Consider the following 22,989-nt stretch of genomic DNA (forward strand, 5'->3'; position numbering starts at 1 on the left):
GTATAGATATGCATATGAGCATGTATGTGTGTGTACTGCTCAGCTGAGCAGCTGTGCTTTGGTAACGGGACAAAACCTTACAGTGGCTTTTCTTCTGTGGAAACATACTTGCAACAATATCCTCGCTCTTGTTTCCAGTCTTACAACAATGGTACTGAGTTAGTCTGACACAAATACACACATCCACGATTTGTTTTTCCACCTTGTAAACTTCTTTGTTGATTAGGAGAAGCCACAGCAGTACTCAGTAACACACAGAGCCATATCCATTTGCACCAAGTCTGACTCCCTTCAAAATTCTGACTCCTTGGCTTGGTACTTCCAATTAAAATTACAATAGAGAGGCAAAACAGTTCTTCACTTTGAAAGAGGAGATGCCACGGTCAGAAAGCCGTGGCATTTTGAATTTTGATCCTGCCGCCCCAAGGAAGTGAGCCTTCTTGAGACACCAGCTGCAAAGGAAATAGCTAATAGAAGCGCACAGGGGCCTCAACCCAAGGTGTCTGTGCAACATGTACGTAATTCCACTAAAATTAAGTTGCACAAGAAGACTAAGGAGTGATGTGATTCCAAGGTACTAGTGCACTGTGTATTGCAGGTGTAATAGAAAGGCTCACACAACTGTGCAAGCCCCTTCACCTTGGTGGGAGACCTCACACATGTCAAGGGCTGTTGCTGCTTCTGCCAGTGTCAGCACCAGGGGAAAAAAGTGATCTGCATAAATGTGGAGTAGATTAACCTTGCTTTAGATCCAGCAAACTCAGTGGACCCGCAGAAAGGATTAATCCAGCTATCTGTGTACTCTCAGGTACCCCACCCTTCAGCTGTTAACAGTGGTAGGAAAGAAATCTCAGTTCAAAACTTCAAGGCCGACTGAACTTGGCAAGTTTTAAGGTACAAGCGTGGAAACCAATCAGACCATTCCACTCAAACTGTTCCCAGAGAAGCCTACATTTTATCCAAAAGCTTGAACACGAAAGAGTTTCCATTTCAAAAATCTGTCTGTGCTCATTCAATCTCCAAACTTCCTAAGATTGTATCACATAGCCCTTAGTGATCCTGAATGTCCAAATGACATGGCAATGTCATGGGCAGAATAAGCAAGCTGGCTGCATGGCTCTGCCACCAGACAACCGCAAAAAGGCATATTTCTTAAAAGTTTCTCAAAAAACACCCAAAATTAGTTTTTTTTCTTTAAGAGGAGGGTCAGGAAGGGGTGGACAAGCTGGCATTCTGTTGTTGGCTTTGCACTCTTCATCTCTTGGAAGGATTGGGTTTGGATCCAGGCAAGATTCATAGCCAGCCTGAGCTATGAGGAATTCTGCCATTGGCACCACTAACAGTTTTCAGAGTGCACTTGTAATTGCAATGAAAACTCCTATTCACACCTCTTGGAAATATTGGTTTAGGCTGTTCAGCTGTGGGTGAGTGAAACAAGTGTGAACTAATGCACATTCCCCACCTATCCTCAGCTTGTTACAGACAAGAATAAACTTCTGCTCTAGGAAATGGAAATTCCAGAATCTCTACACAAATCTGTATATTCATGAAATAAATCTGTCCCTCACGATGCTACTTAGTCTTCAGCCGCTGTCAAACAGGGTTTTACAAGACATGGGAAAAAGAAAAAGGAGAGGAGCAGCAGCATTCAGCTCTTTACAGACACTATGATTACACTATGGAGAAACTGAAACGAAGGACCTGGTAAAGCTTAATTTCACTACGTACAAAAGGGGCACCCAGATCACTGTAAATATAAAAATCATAGAATCACAGAATGGTTTGGGTTGGAAGGAACCTCAAATATCACCCATTTCTAACCCCCTGCCATACAGTTTTCACTTAATTAACAACAGCCCTCAGTGGGAACTGCTCCCAAAAAGGAGCTGGCAGAAGCATGCTCCACATTGAGCTACTCTTGCTGACAAAGCCTGCCAGCTGCTGTACATAGGGTTTGGGAAGCCTTAAACATCTTCACAGTGTGGGTCACAACTCCCAAGCCAAACACAAAACAAGACCATCTAACCATCTAGGTGGTCTAGCTTTATAGACCACCTAACCTAGTCATTATGGTGACTCACACAACTGTTTATGTGGAAAGGTGTTAGCCATGGCGGCATATCAGGTGGTTTAACACCTTACACTGGGAAAAAAGAGCCACGAAGGCATCCCAGCCTCTTCTAGTCCCTTCAGTGTTACTCTGCTACAGCTGCAATGATGGCAGGACCCAGCTCTGTGAACACCTTGCAGCACACAGCTGAAGATGCACATATCTGCCAGCTTCCTAATACTGCCACTAGCAAATGACCATAAACTTTTTTGATATACTACTTTATTTAAGAAATCCTGTAAGTCTGATTCCAGTTTAGGGTAGTAGAGAAGATGGTGCTTGCTTTCTTAAAATAAAATTATCACTTACAGAAACAAAGCTTCTGTGGCAAAAGATCACTATTTTTTATTGACAATAAACAAGGACTGTCTTTTCAGTCCAAGCAAGGTGTTGAGAAGTCAGCAGGCAAATGCTATTCTTTTCAGTAAAGAAAGGACTGTATAAAATTCACTTCAAATTATGAAAATTTTCTTCAGCACATAGTATGAGGAAAACAAAACATTTTTCTTTCTTTAAGTAAGAGCTTGGAAAACTTCACACTCCCAAATTATCCCACTTGTTATTTGGTAATTAAATCACTGTAAATTACTCTATCTTAACTTCTGGTCTCTCAAATATCAGGAGAGAACCCCAAAGCTAAGCAGTGGTGTAGGGCACTGGTGGTGCTGAGGACTTGGGGCCATCCCCCAGGATCTGGCCTTCTCACTCCTGCTGGAAGGTGCAGGAGGAAGTGAAGCTCAGTGCAGGAGGAAGGGAAGCTCAGTGCAGGAAAACTATTCAGGCTGTGCCTGCCTCTAAAAGACAGTGGAAAGATGCACAAATTATCAAAGGAAACAAACCCCCAGCTTCCTACAACACAATGGTCTTTTCTTCACAAGGACACAGCGAGAGCCTGACATACTGTTTTAGGTACTCATATATCCCACACATTTGGGTGGTTAAAGTTCATTTGGAAATCACAGTTCCCGCAGACTGCAGCCATATGTTTGTGTACCAGAGTAAACAATCTCTTCACTTGAGTCCTTGGCTACTGCTGATGATGACTGATTTCAGAGGCATGTTATATCCGTTTCCCAGGATGACAGCCCCAGGTAAAGCAAAAGCTGAGACTATCAAGCCAAGATTACTTGCTCTACTGCACTACTCCTGCTGACACTGCAGTGTGATATTCCCATAGTAAGATTTGAGGAGTGCATGAAAAAAAGCCAGTTATAAAATATCCCATCAGATTAAACTGTAAAAAATCCAACAGGATGCAGATATAAATGCAAGGCATACCCACTTAACTCAAAGACTTTAGAGAGCTTAACCACTTTTGAGATAACTAAGCCATCTCAGCAATACTAGTTGGATTAGTTCCATAGATGATGACCAAGTAACTTAAGAAAGAGGTACCCACCAAGTACTTCAGCTATCAACTACTTCATAACAAAAATTTAACACAATCCTCAGACATTCAAACCCATGTACAATTCAAATGGGATGCTAAACCAATTCGTAACTGAGAGGAATCTGGTTACACTGCCAGCATTTATAATCCCAGTTTTGCTGCCATTTATTGTTATAGTTTTATATTAAATATTTTTAAAGAAAAGTAATTCAAGGCTAGTAAACACCAAACCAGTGCTGGACTTCAAGTAATACTTCTTTCACTGTTTGGCATCCCTAAGATTAGGCGTAGTTGCTGGAGCTCCTCTCCCTGCTTTGCAAATGCCTTATTCTTCTGGGTCTGTCTTCCCACGTATTCCAGGATACCAGTCATACCTTCTGACTCTTGCATGCTCTGAAATTTCCACCTACTCATGGGGCTGTGGTGCCTGTATCAGCTTTTTCTTGTCTGTGTGCTCCTCAAGATTAGAATTCATTCATTAAGAATAAAGCCAGGAGGTTTGCAAAAAAACACAAGCCAGAAGCCTTTATTGGCTGAAATTTCCCTGCTTCTTTCCTCAGCAAGAAAATAATCATGACAACAAGAAAAAAAAAATACAACCCCAAAAAGAAACAAAATATTGCTTCTGTTGCAAATATTATTCTTGTCTCTTATTTTTGGTCTCTTATTTTGTAGAGTTTAAAAAAATGGAAATGTTTCCTCTTCCTTTTTTCCCCCCTCAGAGTGCAGCATCAGTCATGAGTTTCTTCTTAATTTCTGAAGAAAAAACAAGCAGATGCATAAGAAAATGTGATTTCACATGACACAGAATACCTTAAATTTGAACAAATTTTTATATTTCAAAGTTAGACAAACAAAGAATATTTGAGGCGTATGACACCTCTCAGTTAATCCAGAGTAAGGTAATTCTGTTTCCAAAATAAAAGTCTGCGAATGGCAATCCAAACACAAAGGTCTCCTTTCCCCTTCCTCTTCTTACTCAGAAGTTCTACCTTGTCTATGCCTATGGAAATCTTAGAAATAACTGGTCCTGTATAATCATTCAGCTCACAACAGATATCTGACAGAGGACAAAACTTTTCCATCTATATAGGTTGGACAGAGCCTTGGGTGACATGGTCTAGTGTGAGGCATCTCTGCCCATGGCAGGGGGGTTGGAACTAGATGATGTTTTCCAACTCAAACCATTCTGTGATTCTATCAGTCTATATTACTGACCTAAAAGTAGATGAATCTAAGAACTAGATATAGGATAATAGGATCTGTCTTAGACAGCAACCCAAGAAAAAGTTCCATTCCCATTCATGCCATAGTTTCAATCCTGTATTCAGAGGAGCTACTGCTGTCTTAGAACTCTTTCTTTATCCCCTCCTTCTCAAAAAAAATCAGCTGGCCTTTTAGTTACCAACAATAGTCTCTTCTTTCTTGCTGCTACTCTCTACTTCCTCTCTTTCAGGAAGAAATGTCATCTCTGGCTCTTGTTGGTGATTCTGGTATGAACTCTGGTCTGGTGGTGTCCCTCCCTTTTGTTTTTCAGCATGTGGCATGGATCCCAGTGCTGTTCCAGTGGGCACTTGAAAACGGGGGGAGGAGGGTAGGCAAGGTGCCTGAGCGTAGGAAGTCTGCTCACTGAAGTACTTTCCTCCTGCTGTGCTAGAAAATGGCACTTGTGAGCACAACTGATTTGAGAATGGAGCTCCCTGCATGTAGAAATCATTCCAGGGGACAGCTGGATAGGCAGGGATGCCTGCTGAGGAAAAAGCAACAAAGGACAGAATAATGAAAATAAGGAAACGAGGACTAAAATCATGTATATAAAAATATGTATGTTGGGCATAAGAGAGCATATTCAATGCATATACGGTTTTGCAGACATCACACACATGAAGGTAAACTTTGTTATATATATTGCAGTGTATTTATCTATTTATCCAAAACATGATTAGAAGGAAAAACTTTGAAAGTTCATAGTGTTGTTATAATCTAAAAAAAAAACCCAAAAAAACCAAAAAACAAACAAAAACCAAAACCCAACAATGTCACTTCAGCATATATCCTGAGTGCATGTAATAATATTAGAGACACACACCCCAATTGTTTTTCCTCCACTCCTATCTTCCAAGTTAGCTCTGCAAAGCATAAACTGGATGCTTAATCTTCACTTTCATGTATAAAGGCTGCCATCCAGGAAGCAGGAATGTTTTTTAATGAATATGTATAATCCAGCTGAACTGCTCACTTGCTTACATGCGGAGGAAAAATCAGGGGTGTGTCTATATTTACAGATTGGTTCCCTCCCCATTTAACCTCTGGAACCCCAAGCCCCAGTTGTCAACACTGCGTAACAGTCAGAGGATCCCTTCCTTGAATAGAAGAGCCAGGCACTGCTAATTGTACTCTGGACATAAGTATAGCATAAGGGAACGTCATCTCTGCCTCTGTTCCTTCAACAGTCCCCCAGCTTTACCAGTCCTAACAAGGTTTGCACCTTTACATATCCCTTTATGCTCACCCAACATGCCTTAAGGTATGCAAGCCACTTCTGGCATCACGCTATACAAACATTAACACAGTGCACTGGGACACAGCCCACCCCATTACTTCTGGCACTTCAAACTGAAACACCACAGAAAATAATAATTATCCCTTACAAGCTGAAAGGAGAATCCTTTCTGTGCTAGATAGCACGGGTGCTGCCAACCTGTTCTGCAGTGTGCTAGCATGAGCCAGCTGTGAGTCAGACTTCTCTCCCCAACAAGGTCCACAAAATGGTGGAAAAACAGGAGCAGCTCTGTGGTCTGAAAACTCTTTGCTCTTTTATAAGATAACAGATTTTTTTTTTTTACTGTAAGCTTAATTTAACAAACCTGACAGTCCAAACAATAAACTGCAATAGTTCACCTTTTTGTTGTATCTCGAACAACTTAAAAAATACAAATCCCTGACATAAAACAAGGAGACTGACAATGCCGTTTTTACCTAGTTGCTTTTTTACCAAATTTCCTGAAATGCTTTAATCTAAGTGGTATTGCAAATTCATGTCAGAGGAAGAAAAAGAAAGAAGCTATATCTATTCTGTTATCCCATCTAACTCTCTCCTTTTGCACTACCTTTACATACACAACATTCTTTCAAAATGGTGTCTGCAGAAGCCCAGCAGTTGGAAGCCTGTTTTTTTTTTTTTGCTGTCTACACCTATTCCATTTGCTGTGGCACCTTTCTCACTTTGCACCCTTGACCCCTATGCACATACACTGAAGGCATGTCAGTCTGCACAACAGTACACTCCTGAAAAATAGAAGTTAGCTTTCCATTCCAGACAGAATTATTGCAATACCTGAGATACTCACATGGTAACGCTCTCTCTGACATGCAGCCTGTGTAGTAACTTTTGAATCAAATTAATGGGTCACTCAGCACTTTTAAAAAATAGCATACTAGAAAATACATAAAAGGCAGCATAGGTATCTATATAGATATTTTTGTGCATGTATATGCACATTCCTCCTTTCTGTCAGTCATCAGTAAAACCTCTGGTCATCCTGAATGTTTCAGTGCACTGTTTAGTTACTCCAGAAGAGCAGGATGCCAAAAGATTTCAGAATTTACCTGAGTTTCCACTTGGCTGCTGTAACAAGAACTGTTCCCCCACCTGGCTTTGTACGTATGCTTGTGTGGTTCCTGGTGCCCCATGGGTTACAGCTCCACTGTTACCAGGTAAGGCGAGGAAAGCTGTATGGGACTCAGTGGGTGTTGTAGGACTGAGGTGGACACTGGAGAGCACATTGCTGGTCAGGTGAGCTGGCAGATGGTGGAACTGGGAGAGCTGGTGCTGCTGGGGATATTGGGGCAGCTGGTAAATTCCATCCTGGCTGCTGTATGGACAGTATGTGTCCTCTAGGTTGCCTGCTGACTCCAGCTCCTCAGGATAATTGAAGGGAACTGGTGAATTCAAGCTGCAAAGAGCAAGGAGAGAGGCAATTAAGAGATTCAAGTAGGGTCAACAGCTACAGCAACCTGTAAACAGTTGCATCTTCCCCCAGAAAGCTGATATGACTCCAGCCCTTCCTCTCAAATGCCAGGAGAGAGAAGGGCAACAGAAACCACTTGAGCCAAGGGCTTTCACAGCAAGATTCTTTAACAGTTGCATTAGTGGGGATTACCTTTCCTGCAGTTCTTCCCACTTTCCAAAGCACACCCTAATGCTTAAAACATCTGCACTCAAGGATTCCTTTTCACTGTGCTTCTGAACCATACTTTCACTTGACAGGCATGCAGCTCTGAAAACATTCTTATTAAAGGTATCACTTTTTCAACAGTAGGTGACCTGTCCTACCACACAGACTATACATTTTTTTCATATTCCATTTAAAGGACATTTTCATTTCCATGTCTGACTTTAAACTTATGCTATTTTCTTGTCCCAAGTCCCACCTTCACCCTCCCAAGGTTTCTCCCAGGGTTCACTTTTTTGATCTCATTTGTTCCTACCCTTGATTCTGGATGCTGTATGTGAAGGCCTCCCTCGAGCTATTTTGCTGACAGGAAAAGCAGCATTCACTGTTGGAAGTGTCCAGCATCAAGGGAACAATGTGGTTGTGCAAGTTGACGGCCAAACTGAGGGGCAGGCTGGCTCTGCGGATGGGTGGAGGGCTGGGAAGACTAGGGAAGCACTCCATTCTGCTGAAACTGAAGTTGAGCTGTGGCAATGTCTTTGTCTGAACTGCTTCACAGGATGTCACCATTCCTACCACTGACGATACTGTAAATAAAAAGAGGGACTGTCATGCTATGCTGTCATTCTGAAAATTAAAAGGAGCAAGCAGAGGGAATGACAAAAGTGGCAGAACAGAAAAACAAGATGCCAGTGAAAGAGTGGAGGTTAACTGATGGGAATAAAAGTAAACAAGCACCAGCATTGCTGCTGGGAAGCAAAAGGGAGCAGTAGCAAGCTCTCTGGAACAGAGGATGATGTTTATTGGTTAAATAAAATTACCTTCATGATTTCAGTCTCTCCATACTAGATTTATTCTGCTCTCAAGGCAGCCAAATGAAGCAGAGTACTTCCTGGAAAAAAGCCAGGAGCAATCCCCCAGCCATCTTCCATCTCTGCTGTCCTCTGGGAAGAGTGTGCTGCACAGATTACTCTTTTGAAAAATGTGATTGTGGTTTGAAAGAAACAAAAAAGTGCCTGTAGAGATCCACTGTCTGCGCCATCTTTTTAACCAAACTTTCACTCCTGCTTTGGCCTCCGATGAGTCATGCAAAAGAAAATAGTTAGAAAAAAAATAAAAATAAAAAAGCAGATACATCAGCTGAAGGGCCTTGGGAAAAAGAAGCTGGGAGGTGCAAAAGGAAACCAACACCATTTGGTTGCTAGAATGTTGGTTGGTAACCTGTCTCCTCGGTCACTGCTGGAAAAGGAGAGAGGAACAGAACAGCCTCTGTGGAAAGAGGACAATATAGGAAATGAAAAGGTCAAAATCATGTATGCTGATGATCCAGAGTAACATATGTACACGGAAGTTCAAGAAGCTTGCACATGGTGAACAAGATTCTGTTTTATTGTTCCAAATGGTAAGTGATTTCCCTCTTGAGAAGTGTTAATGATCAAGCGTGCATGACACAATTTGAAATTATTTTTCAAGTCCGTGACAGGGGTGTTGGAACTAAATGATCTTTAAGGTCCCTTCCAATCTAAACCATTCTGTGATTCTATGAAGTCTAGCTAGGCTGAACCAGCACAAAGATGAGGTAGGTATGTATGAGAAAGTATCACTAACTGTTCAGGTAAAGTTGGTCTACTCCCACACACTCTGAAGTATTCAGGGAAAGCTAGTAGCATGGGTAGTTTACAGCTGTACTTCACCCTTGCAGGCATACAAAGTAACATCAAATACAGTCCACCAGATGTGAATCAAAGGCCTTAAACATAAAACCTAAACACAAAACCTAAACATAAAGCTGCCACAGCAAGCAGAGCAACTTTTAGAGAATTTTGGAATGCATGCCCAGAGAACTGACAAGGAGATGCCACTTCAACGTCTTGGAGCATCAGTTCTCAGATTTGCCAGTGTGCTGTGCAATTATGTCTATCTTATTGCACCTTCACACATCAGTTTTCTTTTCAGCTCTCTGCAACTGTGGAGAGAGGGAGTTTTCATTTCAATGAAAACGTGAATAGGTTCACTTAGAAAACCAGAGCAAGATCTGGGGTGGCATCCCTAAAGCATTCACATGCCCAGGCATGGTTTACATTTTTTTATTTGAACATATGATTTCTTTATGTCAGGCAGCATTTACAATGTACCTGTCACATTCCTGGGTTTTGACACAGCACAAATCTATTCCCCACACAAATAAAGCACTTGCCAAGACAACATTTTATTTCCTCAGAAGTCAAAATGGCTTAGCCAGAAATGAAGCTTAAGATCTCTTCTGATTTTTGTTTTTAAACCCCCATTTGCACTGGTTCTCCTAACTATTTTTTCACAGAATGTAGGAGTTCACACAAACATTATGAAACAGAAGCCACGTGTGGGACAACTTACCAGAAAAAGTCTATATCCAGATAAAACTTCAATAATGACAGTGTGATTAGCTATTCTGCAGAAGGCCTTGGTCTTGCTCAGGATGAATACAAGCAGTATTAACACCAGAGATAATGAAGTTGCTTCTAAACCCACTTTCACACCTAGTAAGAATGAAGTTCTGGGTATGAAACATTTTCAACACTTAGCACAGATAATCTTTGTGGATCATGGCAATAGGATACACAGGCAAAAAGATAGTGAAGACAGCACACTTGGCCTCCAAAGAGCTGGTTCAGCCTTTTCTAAAGTTGCCCCTACTTCTCTGCCCTTTCAAAGACAGACACAGAATTTGTATCTTCTGAATAAAGTCACAAATGCAGTAGGAATAAATAATTCCCAGAGAAGTAATATCCACTAAATCTGACACTATATTTACAGATCTTGCTCAGTGATGAATTCTGATCGCTGGCTTGAGATAATACTTACATTTTACAATCCTGTTACTCTTCCTGACATTGATGTAGAGAGATACAATAACCTCAGAGGCTTTCCAGTGAACATGAGAATGTAACAGTAGGATCTTTGTTTATCTGTTCCATTATTTCTGGATTTTCAGTCCATAAGATAACCTTGGGAATTTCTTGAGAGCAACATAGTAATTTGCAGCTTCAAATCTCTGAACCAGTCCTGGTGCTACACTTTTCTTAACATAAGAATTGGTACTTGAAGTCTTTGGCTACACAGACATCTTCCCCCTATATAGCTGCTTCCTCAACATCCTGGCAGTTAGAAGACCCATTAAAGAAATGCAAATAGCTTCTAATGAATGGGACAGAGATTTAAATTAACAAAACTGGATGTGTATATTTCTGTCAGGATGAATGTGACTTAAGTTTTTCACCAGTCTTGAAGGAGACTTAAGGCCTGTTCTAGAAAGGTGCCCATGAACTTACAACAGGGGATGGTTTCAGCTGTGAGAAAGCTCCTTTCACTGCTGTTAACAGACCAGATCATGTGCACAACCGTTGTTGCCTGAGTGACACCTCCCTGCTCTTGAGGCCTTCCTCTTGACATCAGCCATACATGACTTTCTTAGTGAAGCACTTATGATGACTCCAAAAGGCTTTGGCATGAGACGCCTGCAGTGATTCTGGCAGTGAACTATGCAGTTTGAGAGGCCAGAGACCATGACTGTAACTGTTTAACAAGCCCAGTACTGGGCACAATGCAGCTGACATTGATTAAAGACTGAACAACCTAACTAACCTCAGATAGTCTACTTGCTATGGCTGCTCTGTCAAGCTTCAAATCAAGAGTACAGCAAAAGGCTGTATTACTCAGAGTCTCTACATCATACACAATCAAATCCAGTTTCTTTTAATGAAACATGCCTGGGTAATTGCAGCATTTACAGGAACATTAAGGGCCATCACAAAGCTTTTCATCAATACATCCTCTTCTTGAAAACACAAGAAAATACATTTCTCTGTAAATGACATTTTGAAAGTAGACAAAATATTAATCAAACAGAAGCAAGAGTGTTCTTAATTTAATGGACTGAAGATTAGTAAATCAACTTCAGGCTCTAACTGCATTGCTTGGAGAAGCATGTTACTCTGATCCTCTTCTGGAACCTACCACTTGTTTGAAAGGTATGACTCTTTCTTGCCATGGCTGCTACACATCATCACCTTTAAAGTAACTTGTTCAAAAGCCAGAATCCTCTAAGTGAAACCATTAGAGCTTGTCATTTATTTACCATTCTTTGACAGACAATATCCAACTTCATCCAACTGCTCCCAAGACGTAGATTACAATCCCATCTCTGCCACTGAATAATCATCTTGCTATTTACATCAGAGCTAGCAGCACAGGCTGGGCTCCTGATATTATTCCTGGGCACTTGAGATAGCCATATGAAACAAAGTAGTTCCTGCAAAAGCATCAGTGGGGCAGAAAAATCTCCCACAGACCAGGGGCCTAGAAAGTATTTTTAATTTCTAAAGTTAACTCTAAAGAAACATAAGCCAGTGTTTTAAGTCAATGACTCTCTCTCACAGACACACACACACACATATTTATATATCCATAAGAAATCTCAGAAAAATAAGAAAAATTTCAAATAACTGCCAATGTCAAAAACCCTACATTAATTTAAAGCAAGCTATCTGTCAAGCAAAGGCAGCAAAAAAAAAAAAAAAAAAAAAAAAAAAAAAAAAATCCAAAGATCAGAATAAGGTCAAGAAGGAATTTTTGAAGCACAAAAAGCTCTTAGGGCAAGTAGTGTGGCTAATACCAAAACCAGAAGCCATAACTGCCAGCAAGGTAAAACACATCTCAAATGCAACATTTTTAATCAGCTTGTTTGGAGAACTGTACGAAACAGTGAGACATAAAAGAAACCCCACATCAGACAGTCAGAACTACTGTCTAGAGCAAGGGAAAACAATGCAAAAGGCAGGACTGAACACTCTCCAAAGGTGTCAGGTAACAGATCATACTGTTCTCTTGCATTTAAGTAATTTCCTTATCCTGCTGAAAGCGGTTGAACACATGGCTACCAAGGAAAGCACCTGAATAGCCACTCCATTAGGCCACAGTCTCCAGGTAAAACTGCACCATTATGCACAGGTCACAAACTATTTTGCTGAAACCCTCCATGAGCTGTTTCCAAAAGAGTCACTTCTACCAAGCAATTGGTTTTGCCTTGTAAGTTGATGACTTAATTCGTTTGTTCCCTCTTTTATTTTGCCTCTGTTACTTTGGATTTTATCCTATCAAGTTTTATTTCCTTCAATTTCTGAGATCTTCTAATAAAGAGAGCAGGTGGACCCTATATGGCTGTATTTATTGGCAAGCCTTTACTGAACAAGAAGGCTGAATGAATTAAAAAGTTGGATTGTCTTTCTTTTTTATCCATTTCAGTTTCAGCTTTCATTCTTAAAGAGAAAAATCTGCCTGTGCAATGCTAGATAACAAAAAAAAAAAAAAAGCAAGTTTCATTCCCCACGGCTCTGTTATTATGCATCTAGTAAGGCAAAATTGCATCTGAAGCTTTTCAACCAATGCAGATTTCTCTTCCATGAGGAGTCTCTACACCTAGTAACAGTCTTTTCCCTCAGAGGGAGCACTAACTTAGGTCTCTACTCTGCCTGGGCACCAATTCTTCCATGACTTGTAAGAAAGTAATTTTTCAGACTTCCACCTTTGGTGTACAGATTTGGAGGGCAGGGTGGGTTTCATAAACAAAGTGTGTGTGTCTCATACACACACCGTATTCCTCCCTTCCCTCAGGCAAAGAGGTTAAAAACCAGTCACCAAACCTCACCATGCAGCAAAGCATGCCTCTTTTCTGAAAAGTGATTTAGAAAAGGTACTCTTTTTTTCCACACAGATCTGTATCTGGAAAGTATTTACCAGCTTTAGATGGCACAAACAGATTTCATTACTCCTTGCCCAGAGTGCTTTAAAGAGAACATGGCGAAGCTTGTTCCCTCATATAAAGGTAGCAGAATTAAGTGCATTCTCATCTTCACAGATCCATTACACTGAAGATACAGGGGTTTCAGATGAGCAAAGGAAGCATGTGTTTCATAAATGCTAGATGCATACACAGATGCAATAGATGTCAGTCGGATGGAAGTTCAAAGGACCCAAGGAGTGAAAAAACCCAGCTATCTTTGTTGCTTATTTTCTCACATACCCAGTCCACTCTCAGGGACACTCACTCGCCTTTTTTCTTCCTTACACATTGCACAAAGAATTCACAGGACATTTCTTTTGTATCAGAAAGATTGTTGGTGTTTTCCACACAGAGAATTGCATCCCACTGTGCAGATTCCCCAGAAAGAAATTGCTCCATACAGACAGATGACAAGATTACATTCCTGAATCTCTCCAGCATATTCTCTCTTGACTAAATAGTATGTCTGCAGATGTACTTTAGGAAGCAGGAAAGTTCTGAATACAAGCGTAGAAAGATGAGGATATTTGGTTTGTTTCCTTTAAATTAATTACTTTGCAAAATCTTTGTCTTTATCTAATTAAATACAGGACTCAGCAGACTGCACCACTTCATCATTCTGGAAAACAGTGAATTATTCAAACGCTTTGCCCATATTTATTCTGCTACACGAAGAAATGGAGAAACTGTAACTAACTGAATTACAGTCATATTGGTTAAACAGCTCATAAGATTGACTGAAGTAGTCCTTGCCTTGTGACTATGACAGGAAAATTTAAACAAGTCCTAGATGATGGTATCAAGAAAATATCTCAATTAAGTACTTTTAGAATGCGTATCTATTTATTGGTATCCTAAACTTATTGGTACAATCTTATAGTTAATTTCTACTGTGCCAAAATACTTTCAAGGTATCAGCACTATTAAAAATATTAAAGTCTTTGAGTCATTATTAGAAAATGACATGCATAAAATTGCCCTTAATACTGGTAACACTGTATATTTAGAATATAATGAGCAGGCAGAAATGATGCCATGAAATTCAGAAGAATTAATTACACTGGGAAGCAGGAAAATACGCACAACAGTACCAGATGTCAGCTCATTTACTGCTTGGGATATCCGTCCCTAAGGAAGTGGTGAAGTCCTCATCACTTTGGAAATATTTTCAAGTTGTGCCAACTTGGAAACATAAACATATATAGGAAATGCTGTAGGGAACATTCCTGACTCTGGGAATGCTCTGGTACTCCATGCACGAATACACAATTGAACTAATCCTCTCCCTTTGGTTGCCATGTATCTTTAAAGTCTAAATACAGCTCAGGCAGAAAAACGGTCAAATAGCACACCCCACTGACTTCCAACAACACTGCACCAGCAATTAAGCTGTATGCTTAAGCACTCAACTAGTCTCACTCCCTCAAGGTCTTGCACAAAGCCTGCACTGGCTGGAGAAGTCAGGGAACTTCCTTCGGAGATTTAAAGGTATGGAGTACCTGAGGGAGGCTCTACAACTCCAACAGTTTATATTTTATACAGTGCATGTTCCTCAAACAGCTCATTTGACTACAGATTCAAGCCAAGATGTTATAGCCTAAACCAGAACATGGGATGTGTGTATCTGCCACGAGGGACATAATAACCAGAATAATACTTTCATCATAATTCAGAGAAGCAGTACTAGTGTCAAACAACTTTTATGGAAGAATGCCCCAGCCATGTATGCTTATGAAGTCATATTCAGAATTCCTTAATGGCTTGTGCTAGGACATGAACAAGACTGTGAACTTGGTACATAACTGATACTCAGCAGAGAGCTGTTAAACCTGGTGTCACTTTTTGGACTGATGACATAGGGATCTCAGATGACTGTCCCTAAAGTGTTTGAGAACCTACCAGCACCACCAGCTAATGTTGCAGCTCCACAAAATACCTGTGATGATATGGGGTCTCACCTGAGGAGGAGGCAAGTGGTGCAGGATATCCACTGAGCAAGGTGGAGTAGTTCCCACCTGTAGCGTCAACGTCCAGCACAGCAGACTGGTCATGAGCAATGTCAGGCAACTGAGGCATGGGCAGAAGAGGTGGCCTAGAGGTATACATAAAGTGTATGAGCATGGACCAAAGGACAAGACAAGACATTACAATAAAGTAATCTCTAACTATCCTACGATGGGCAAATCCTAGAGCCAGAGCCATTTAAACAGTTTTATGTGAAAACAATGCTCCAGGTTAATCAAAAGTGCTTTTAAGAGGGTCCACTACAATTTGCCCATAAATCCAACATGTTACTGAGGTCTAACTGAATGGTCAGTTCTCCATAGCTTAAAAGTGAAGGGGAAATGGCAAGAGAAAATAACTTAGTTCATTAGGTATCTATTGTGGAGAAATGAGAAAACAGAGTTAAGTCCCTCACCCATAACCATCTGACCCAAGGGGGACTTACGGTGCTGAGGATGTTTGATGCTTTTTGTTGCTTTTAACACTCAACTTCTCTGATTTCCGCCACTTTGCCCTGCGATTCTGAAACCAGACCTGATAAATGCAAGAAAGGATGCATTCAAAGAGGAAACCATCTACACATGGGGACAGGCAAGGAGGCAACAATGACTGCCTCCACACATAATCAGGTAAGAAACCTTTCTTCCTGCAAGAAGCTGCAAGATTTGTTGCAAATAAAAGAGAAGAATAACAGCAGAACAATACCCCTCAAACACCAGTTCCTTTGTTGCTCATGATCTTCAAGGTAAGAGATTAACTCCAACCTCCTTAGCCTCTTTTACCTACCACGTGTCTCATCTTAGGAAATGGGAAGAGATGGAGTACACAACCACAGGCTCCACTGCCATTCTGAATGGGGCAGTTGGTTGTGCAGCGTCCATCCTTGTGAGGTCTTTTCCTTCTCTTGTCACCAGTGGCAAGTGCAGTCTCTATCCTGCTACTCATGAGCTCCTCTTTCCTTCCTATTCAAGCTCTTCCTCCCTACCCCAGTCCCTCTCCCATCAATTTTCTGCACAGAACCCACACACTGTCAGCACTGTTACCCACGCAGGCGTTACCATGATACGCTGTGGCGTTACACCAACCACAGCTGCAATCTCCTTCCTCTTCTCATTGTCAGGGTAGTGGTCTTCATGGAACATCTTCTCCAACTCTTCTAACTGCTCTAGATATTGTACATTGTTCAGAGAGAGAGAGAGAGAGAAATCAGGAGTATGTGATAAGAAAACAAATAGAAAGAAACAAGACAGGAAAAAACAAAACAGAACATTTTTTACTATACCTAGAAATACTTCAAAAACATAAGAGATTTTTTGGTTTGTTTGGTTTGGGTTTTGGTTTTCTTTTTTTCAAGTAAACCACAAAAATAAAAATCTTCTACACTAAAACAAAGAGCACTGCTAGTGATGCTTCAAGCATCAGGTACTCAGAAACTTTTATTTGAAGGAGTCTTCACACATCTAAGTGTAGAATGCATTGGAATACCATTTAGAGCAGTTCAGCACCCCCATGCTGTTCCTTCAGTATGGTGAAGGAAACATCAGTGCCGCTGACACTACAAGTGTCACTGCCAGTGGGTTCCCCAGTATCTACCTGCATTATAGAAGGTGCGTAACTTCTTCCTGACTGGTGGCAGAATTACTGTATTCTCAAATAATTTTTTCTTTCCCTTGGTTCCATCATGGCTGCTTCCACATTCCAGGACTGAAGACATGTTGCAGGATTGCTGAGCTGCAACGCTGTCTGAAGTACATTTGGATGATTGGCGAGTAGCTGGGCCACACACATCCTGTCTGCAGAGGTCTCCAGGGATTCCACAAGGTACTTTATTGAAGCACATCCCACTTCTGTTTTTACTTTTCTTCTTCTTTGCCTCCTTTTCAATCCCATCAGAGCAATAGCTCTGACACTGCTCATGGGACCCTGACTGTGCTGTGGGCTCCTGTGCAGATTCAACCATAGAAAGTGGAGGCACAGCCTTTGTGTCACTGAGGAAATCTGACAGCCTCCCACATACTGAGGCAAGGTCAAGCTGGCCATTAAGGGCCTCTGAGTCTTGGGAAGCTGACCCAGTTGCCTGCAGGGTGCAGTAACATCCATCTTCCTCCGCCTCCTTCGTAAGGCTGATTCTATCTTCTGTTCCCAAGTTATCCTCAACTTCCATTATAGCTGTGCTTCGGAACACAGATAGCATACTGCTCCCTGTAGCATGCCCACCAGCAGCATCAGCATGTACCACAAAGTGCTCAGTATTCAATGATGCGTCCTCCTTCTTGTCCTTGCACTCTACAGGGGGAAAATTAAAAACAACATCCCACAACCCCCCACACGCATATTATCTAAGCCAGATGTGCTGTGCCTGGATGGCATGAAAAAAAAGTGTGTTGGGTTAAGAGGTGCCAGTTATGGGAGAAGGGAAACACTACACAATAAAACCCAACAGTGAAAAGAACTAGAGTTCAGGATAAAGACTGTCACCATACAAGTGCTGCTAGGAAAGCAACAGCAAAGAATGGTATCTGGTCAGTATGGAGCTATTCAAACATCTGAGACGAGAAAAGCCTCATTTTGAGAATGAATATGCCTGCAAAATCAACCAACTCTAAACTACAGGAAGAATTAATTCCAGGCTCAGAGAATAAAGGAAAGGTTGTGTATTATAACGACAGTTGTGGGAAAACAACACTGGGGATGACAAAAGCCTTTGGAATAAGGAACAGAAAATGATTCAATGACTTACCAGGACACTAAGTATCATCTTATTAAAATGAGCAAAAGAAAAATACAAGAAAAATTATGTCTACTGTATGAGCAGTGATTATTAGACAAATTACATCACTTTTTGATTTACAGAGGTTTTTGTTTCTATCGTGCTCAAATTGACCAAGCAAAACACCCCAAAACTGTAGAAACTTCAAATAACTGCCTTAAATTAGTTTTCTGCAGCTTCAGGCATAACTTATGAATAACAGACAAGTCTATAAGGCTGGCTGAGGACAAAAGTAGGTGAAAAAGTATGAGCAAGTTTAATGAAAAGCACAAACTACTTTAAAATAAGAGAGCCTGGACAGTATAAGGCCGGTCAGAAAGAACATTGCAAGAGGAATAATTAAAATAGGTAACAGAATAATAAAGAAGCATTGTACTTTCCCAGCTGGGATGTACGTTTCCAAAAGAAAACCTGCTGATTATATTACAATGTGTGAGTCTGTGATTTCTGCTACTTAAAAATAAATTTTTAAAAAAGACGAGTTACTGTTGCTTAAGAATAGAAAGTAGAATAATAAAACCAAAACCATATACCTATCGCTGGAAAGAGGAAAGTTTGAGCAGGCTGGTGGCAGCACTTGAGTTGTATGTGCCTACAGAGAAATGTGGTTGTTTAATTTGGGAGGAAAAGTATCTTAAATAATTTCATTTCACTCTGTCCTGCTTTTGATATGTATATATGCCAAAATAAAGGACTTGCTTTCTGCCTCAGTGTTTCTTTCTTAAATAATTGTTTATCAAGAAGGAACCCCACACCACCAGTCAGATGGGACAATATTTATGGAAGTAGAAGGGGACGCCAGGCTGCTTCCAAGACCTTCTAATTTGCTTTTTATAGGATTAAGAGAACCGAATTAGTTGCAGGGGAAAGAGACAGAAGCAGGAAACTATGCAACTGTAATAATTTGATCATGTTAAGTAGCAACAGTTTCCACTGCTGTTAAATGAGATGAAATATCCTGATGGGGAAGGTCAAGAACTGAGCAAGGCAGAAGCTGGCTATGCTCTATATAATTCATTTTTCTACCATCCTTCTCACTGCTTCTGAGCTCATCTCACTTGCTATGTGAAAAAGGGAAAATTTTCACCAGTCATCCATTCAGCTCACCCCATCTCAAATCAGGAGCAGCATTTTCAGCTTAGTGCTTTGAGAAGGCTTTTTACTTCTTTTTATGCAGACACCAGTGTGTGCTTACATCAGAAAATACATTTCAAAGTCTTTTGTATATACTTTGTATCTGCAGCAGAGCAAGAGATTAACACCTGGGAGTCCGGTGTCATCTACAGGAATATTCCTCCAAGAGAAAGTAAATTGCTGTCTCTATTTCTAAAGCATATAGCAAAGGCTTGACAACATCTTGGGATTGCCAAAGAAAAATACTGAGATGAAAACAAAGTCTGAAGATAGGCCTGCACGGTAACAAATAGGGAGTTAACCAAACCGTTCCTTTCCTCCATCACTCCTATGAGAGAGACCAGACCAAACATCCTACTTTGTTCTACTTTTTGATAAACACAGCCATACATAGAAGGGATTTTAACTGCCTGGGAATATCACAGGTCTGGAATGCCTGAGCTGCTGAAGGTGCACAGACAGAAAGCAAAGTCCTCTTTTTCTTCTCACTGCCACCTCTTTGGATGCCTCTTGGAGCAAGAAAACCACCTGCCACAGCAACAGCAAGATTTTAAAGTTTTTTCTGGAGCATAAAAGCAACCTGAACACACACAGACACACACACACATACACACACATACACACACACACACACACACACACAAGCAGAAACATCAGCTTCACAGGTCCACGCACACAAGCTCGGACAAGAGAGAGAAAAACCGGGCAGTGGTGAAGGCGGTGAGTGCCGGCAGCCTAGAAAGCCAGAGGCAGTGTGAAGCCTGCGCGGTACAAGGGGAGACGAAGGGCTGACCACCCAGCGCTCACACCGGCTCCCCAGGCGCCTTTGCAAGCCACGGGACTCCAGGACCAGGCAGCCGTTGCCTCAATCCGCACCTCAAGGCACCGCGGGCTAAACAGCGCCTTCCCGCCAAGACACCGCGGGCCGCCTGCCTGAGGCGATGAGGCGAAGCCGCGGGTCATGGCTGCCGAGAGCCGCGCAGATAACAGCCTGGACGAGGCGACAGTCATTATCCTTCACCGGGGCTGCTCATTATGCTCATTGCCGGGTGCCTCCCCCCTGGCGTTAATGAATCTCGGCGCCCCGGCCCCGTGGCTCAGCTCTTACCCAACCCTTCGGGCGTCCGCTCCTCGTCCGCGCCCGCCCCGTCCATGCCGGCTCGGCGGAGGCACGTCCGACCTACCCCGGTTAATGTCCCGCCCGGCAGAGACCAATGCGCGGGCTGCGGCCGCCGGCCTTGGCCGGCTCATCAAGGCCACCTGGGCCGCCAGCTACCCAGCGGGGAGAGCGGGGCCGGGGCTACCTGGGAGCCTACCTGCGGCCGGGAGGAGCCATCCCCGCGGGCCGCCGTGCGGGATGGCCCCTGCCCGCCCTCATTCGCAGCGCAGCTGAGGGGGGCCGGAGCCGGTCCTCGCATACAGAGTACAGGATCCTGGCGTGTCTGAGGGCACCTGGAACACCGTGGGGTCCCGTGAGGAGCTGGCTTAATTGTCGCTAGTAACACACCTTAGGAACCCAGATGCTACAGAACTGGATCGTTTAATATGAATAAGATGAACCTTGTTATCTTTTCTTGTGGGCTGGCAGGAAGGCAGATTCATTATCTCTTTAATGTGCTCTGGCCACAGTTGTTTAGCGGTGCTTCTCACTCTCCATAAAGCAGTGGCTGCAAGAAGTAAGTGGTGCTTCTTGACTTTTAGGTCGTGTATTCTGCATCCTTTCAGTGCTTAACAATCAGAGAAAACAAGGTTCCTAACAGTGGTACCAGGCAGTTGGTGATCTCACACTGCTGTAAGTGTTGTCGTCTGCCCAGGTAACCTTTAAACCAGCTCTGTGCGCTCAGGTGTCTACATGAGATGAAGGGCAGGTGTGAACCAAGCCTGGTGACGTCCTTCTCACACTCAGTGGATGGAGACACTTGGGTCATGATGATCTCAGAAGCCAGACCCTCTGCTCTTGTGTTCTCTCTGTACAGCTTTCCTAACCACTAAGTGAAGTGCAGCTGGCTGTGAATACGAGTTGCGTGTCTGCAAAGACAGTGCTTGCTGGAAGAATGTGATTTGCTTAATTGTGTTCTGCTACACCAGGACAGAACATCCTTCATCCTTGACTTGTTGCTGGCTCAGTATCCCGTTGCTGGCATGTCACCATTCTACATATGTGTCTTGTCTTTGTTTCAAGGCTCCCTCCAGCATCAAGGGCACTACTTCTACAAATGCTTTCACCTGAGAGTAGTTTCATTATGTTATATGAGTGTAACCTGAAACACATGTGCCAGCATTTTGGAGGCAGTATAATGAAGATTATCAGCGCACCTGGCACAGCCACCAAATGCAATGGGATGTTATTGTGGCTAAACTGGCATGTAACTTGTTAGCAGCGTTCATCTGACAAAATACAACTCGGATCTTAGAGGGGATGGAACCTCTTCCATATTAGATAAAAGCACAAAGATAAAAATCACTAACTGGTTTAGAGGTTCCTGTTTCTGAGCAATGTTGTGTTTATTTACTGAACTGTGGTCTTAATGTCATCTTTTTCTAGCTTTGTGAAAGAGAGTAAGAACTCTGGAGAATATTTTCCTTTAGGAGGGACCAATAGAGGTCTCCAGGGCTGTGAGTTTGTGGTTGGTTTTTTTTTAGAGCCACATATATATTTATGAATGTCATTTGATTTTCAGACATAAAACATTAATTTTTCAGACTCTCAACAAAACTTTTTAAATGTAGTTCCTGCTGTATTTCATCTTTGTTCTCACCACAAAAAAAGAAATGAGTGTAATTGCCCTTTGAAGGCTGTCTTTCATTTTTTTCTATAGAAATACTGAATTCCTTCTATTCAGATACACTATGTACCAGTTTCCACAGGTTCCTGTGGAAACTGATGGTTCCTTCATGCTTCAATTTACAGCCAGCTGTTCAAGATACACTGGTATCTTGATACCACCTGATCAAGATACACTGGTGTCTCTCAGACAGTGGTCCTATTCCATGGACCTTCCTTGGGGATTTTTCTAAAATAGTATGGGGATTTGGCTGACAAACTCTATGCTTGTATTTCTGCTTTAATAGTGATTTTCAGGGAAGTCAGGTTATCCACATTAGATAATGCACAGAGAGATCCTGACTCGTAATTAAGACCTTAATAGGATCCAGTGGGTATTCTGTCAACTTGATTCTTGCCTGAATGTACAGTTATAAGTGATACTGTACTATTAAGTTTGTACAAACCAAGGAGATGTTAATCAGTTCCAAAAAGCATGAAGCAATTCAGGAGATTTGTTTATGGATTTTGGTGGTGGAATGGTGCTGGTATAAAAACTAGTGAAAAATTGAGGCCTATCTGAAATGTAAGAAGTTAAAGTAAATAGGGCATAAGCACTTAGAAGCATAAGCTGATCTTTAAATGTTCCTAAGCATACAAAAAAATGACAATGGGAAATAACGGCTGTAACTGTGAGAGGAAGAAGTTAACCTTTGAGATAACTAGTTATACAGTATAGAAGTGCTGTCAATCATAACAGTGGCCTTGAAGTTTTTCATCTGTCTCAACAGATGAGACAATTAACAAGAAACATATGGAAC

At 41.8% G+C, this 22,989-nt stretch overlaps 1 protein-coding gene across 3 annotated transcripts; it reads right to left on the reverse strand.

The window, feature by feature from the left end:
- Window positions 1-33: 33 nt before the first annotated feature.
- NOBOX (NOBOX oogenesis homeobox) lies at window positions 34-20,845 on the reverse strand. Of its 3 annotated transcripts, none has more exons than XM_065672156.1 (9): window positions 20,721-20,845; window positions 17,094-17,786; window positions 16,559-16,665; window positions 15,946-16,034; window positions 15,455-15,588; window positions 7,992-8,262; window positions 7,110-7,456; window positions 4,906-5,250; window positions 34-4,256 (listed from the first exon to the last, which is right to left on the reverse strand). In XM_065672156.1, the coding sequence occupies exons 2-9, from the start codon at window positions 17,692-17,694 to the stop codon at window positions 4,219-4,221; spliced, it is 1,932 nt and encodes a 643-aa protein (XP_065528228.1). In that variant the 5' UTR covers window positions 17,695-17,786; window positions 20,721-20,845; the 3' UTR covers window positions 34-4,218. The 3 variants fall into 3 exon arrangements, with proteins under 3 accessions (XP_065528228.1, XP_065528217.1, XP_065528208.1); XM_065672145.1 differs by having other exon boundaries at window positions 4,906-5,247; window positions 20,513-20,845; XM_065672136.1 differs by having other exon boundaries at window positions 20,513-20,845.
- Window positions 20,846-22,989: the final 2,144 nt, after the last annotated feature.

Source organism: Lathamus discolor, chromosome 1 (genome assembly GCF_037157495.1).
Source record: "Lathamus discolor isolate bLatDis1 chromosome 1, bLatDis1.hap1, whole genome shotgun sequence".
Lineage (NCBI taxonomy): Eukaryota > Metazoa > Chordata > Aves > Psittaciformes > Psittacidae > Lathamus > Lathamus discolor.

Coding starts and splice junctions, on each gene's coding strand:
- NOBOX (XM_065672136.1), bottom strand. CDS start 20,558: ATGGACGGGGCGGGCGCGGACGAGGAGCGGACGCCCGAAGGGTTGG. Junction 17,787..20,512: donor GCGGACGCCCGAAGGGTTGG/GTAAGAGCTGAG, acceptor TTCCCCCTGTAG/AGTGCAAGGACAAGAAGGAG. Junction 8,263..15,454: donor ACCACTTGCCTCCTCCTCAG/GTGAGACCCCAT, acceptor TTTTATTTACAG/TATCGTCAGTGGTAGGAATG.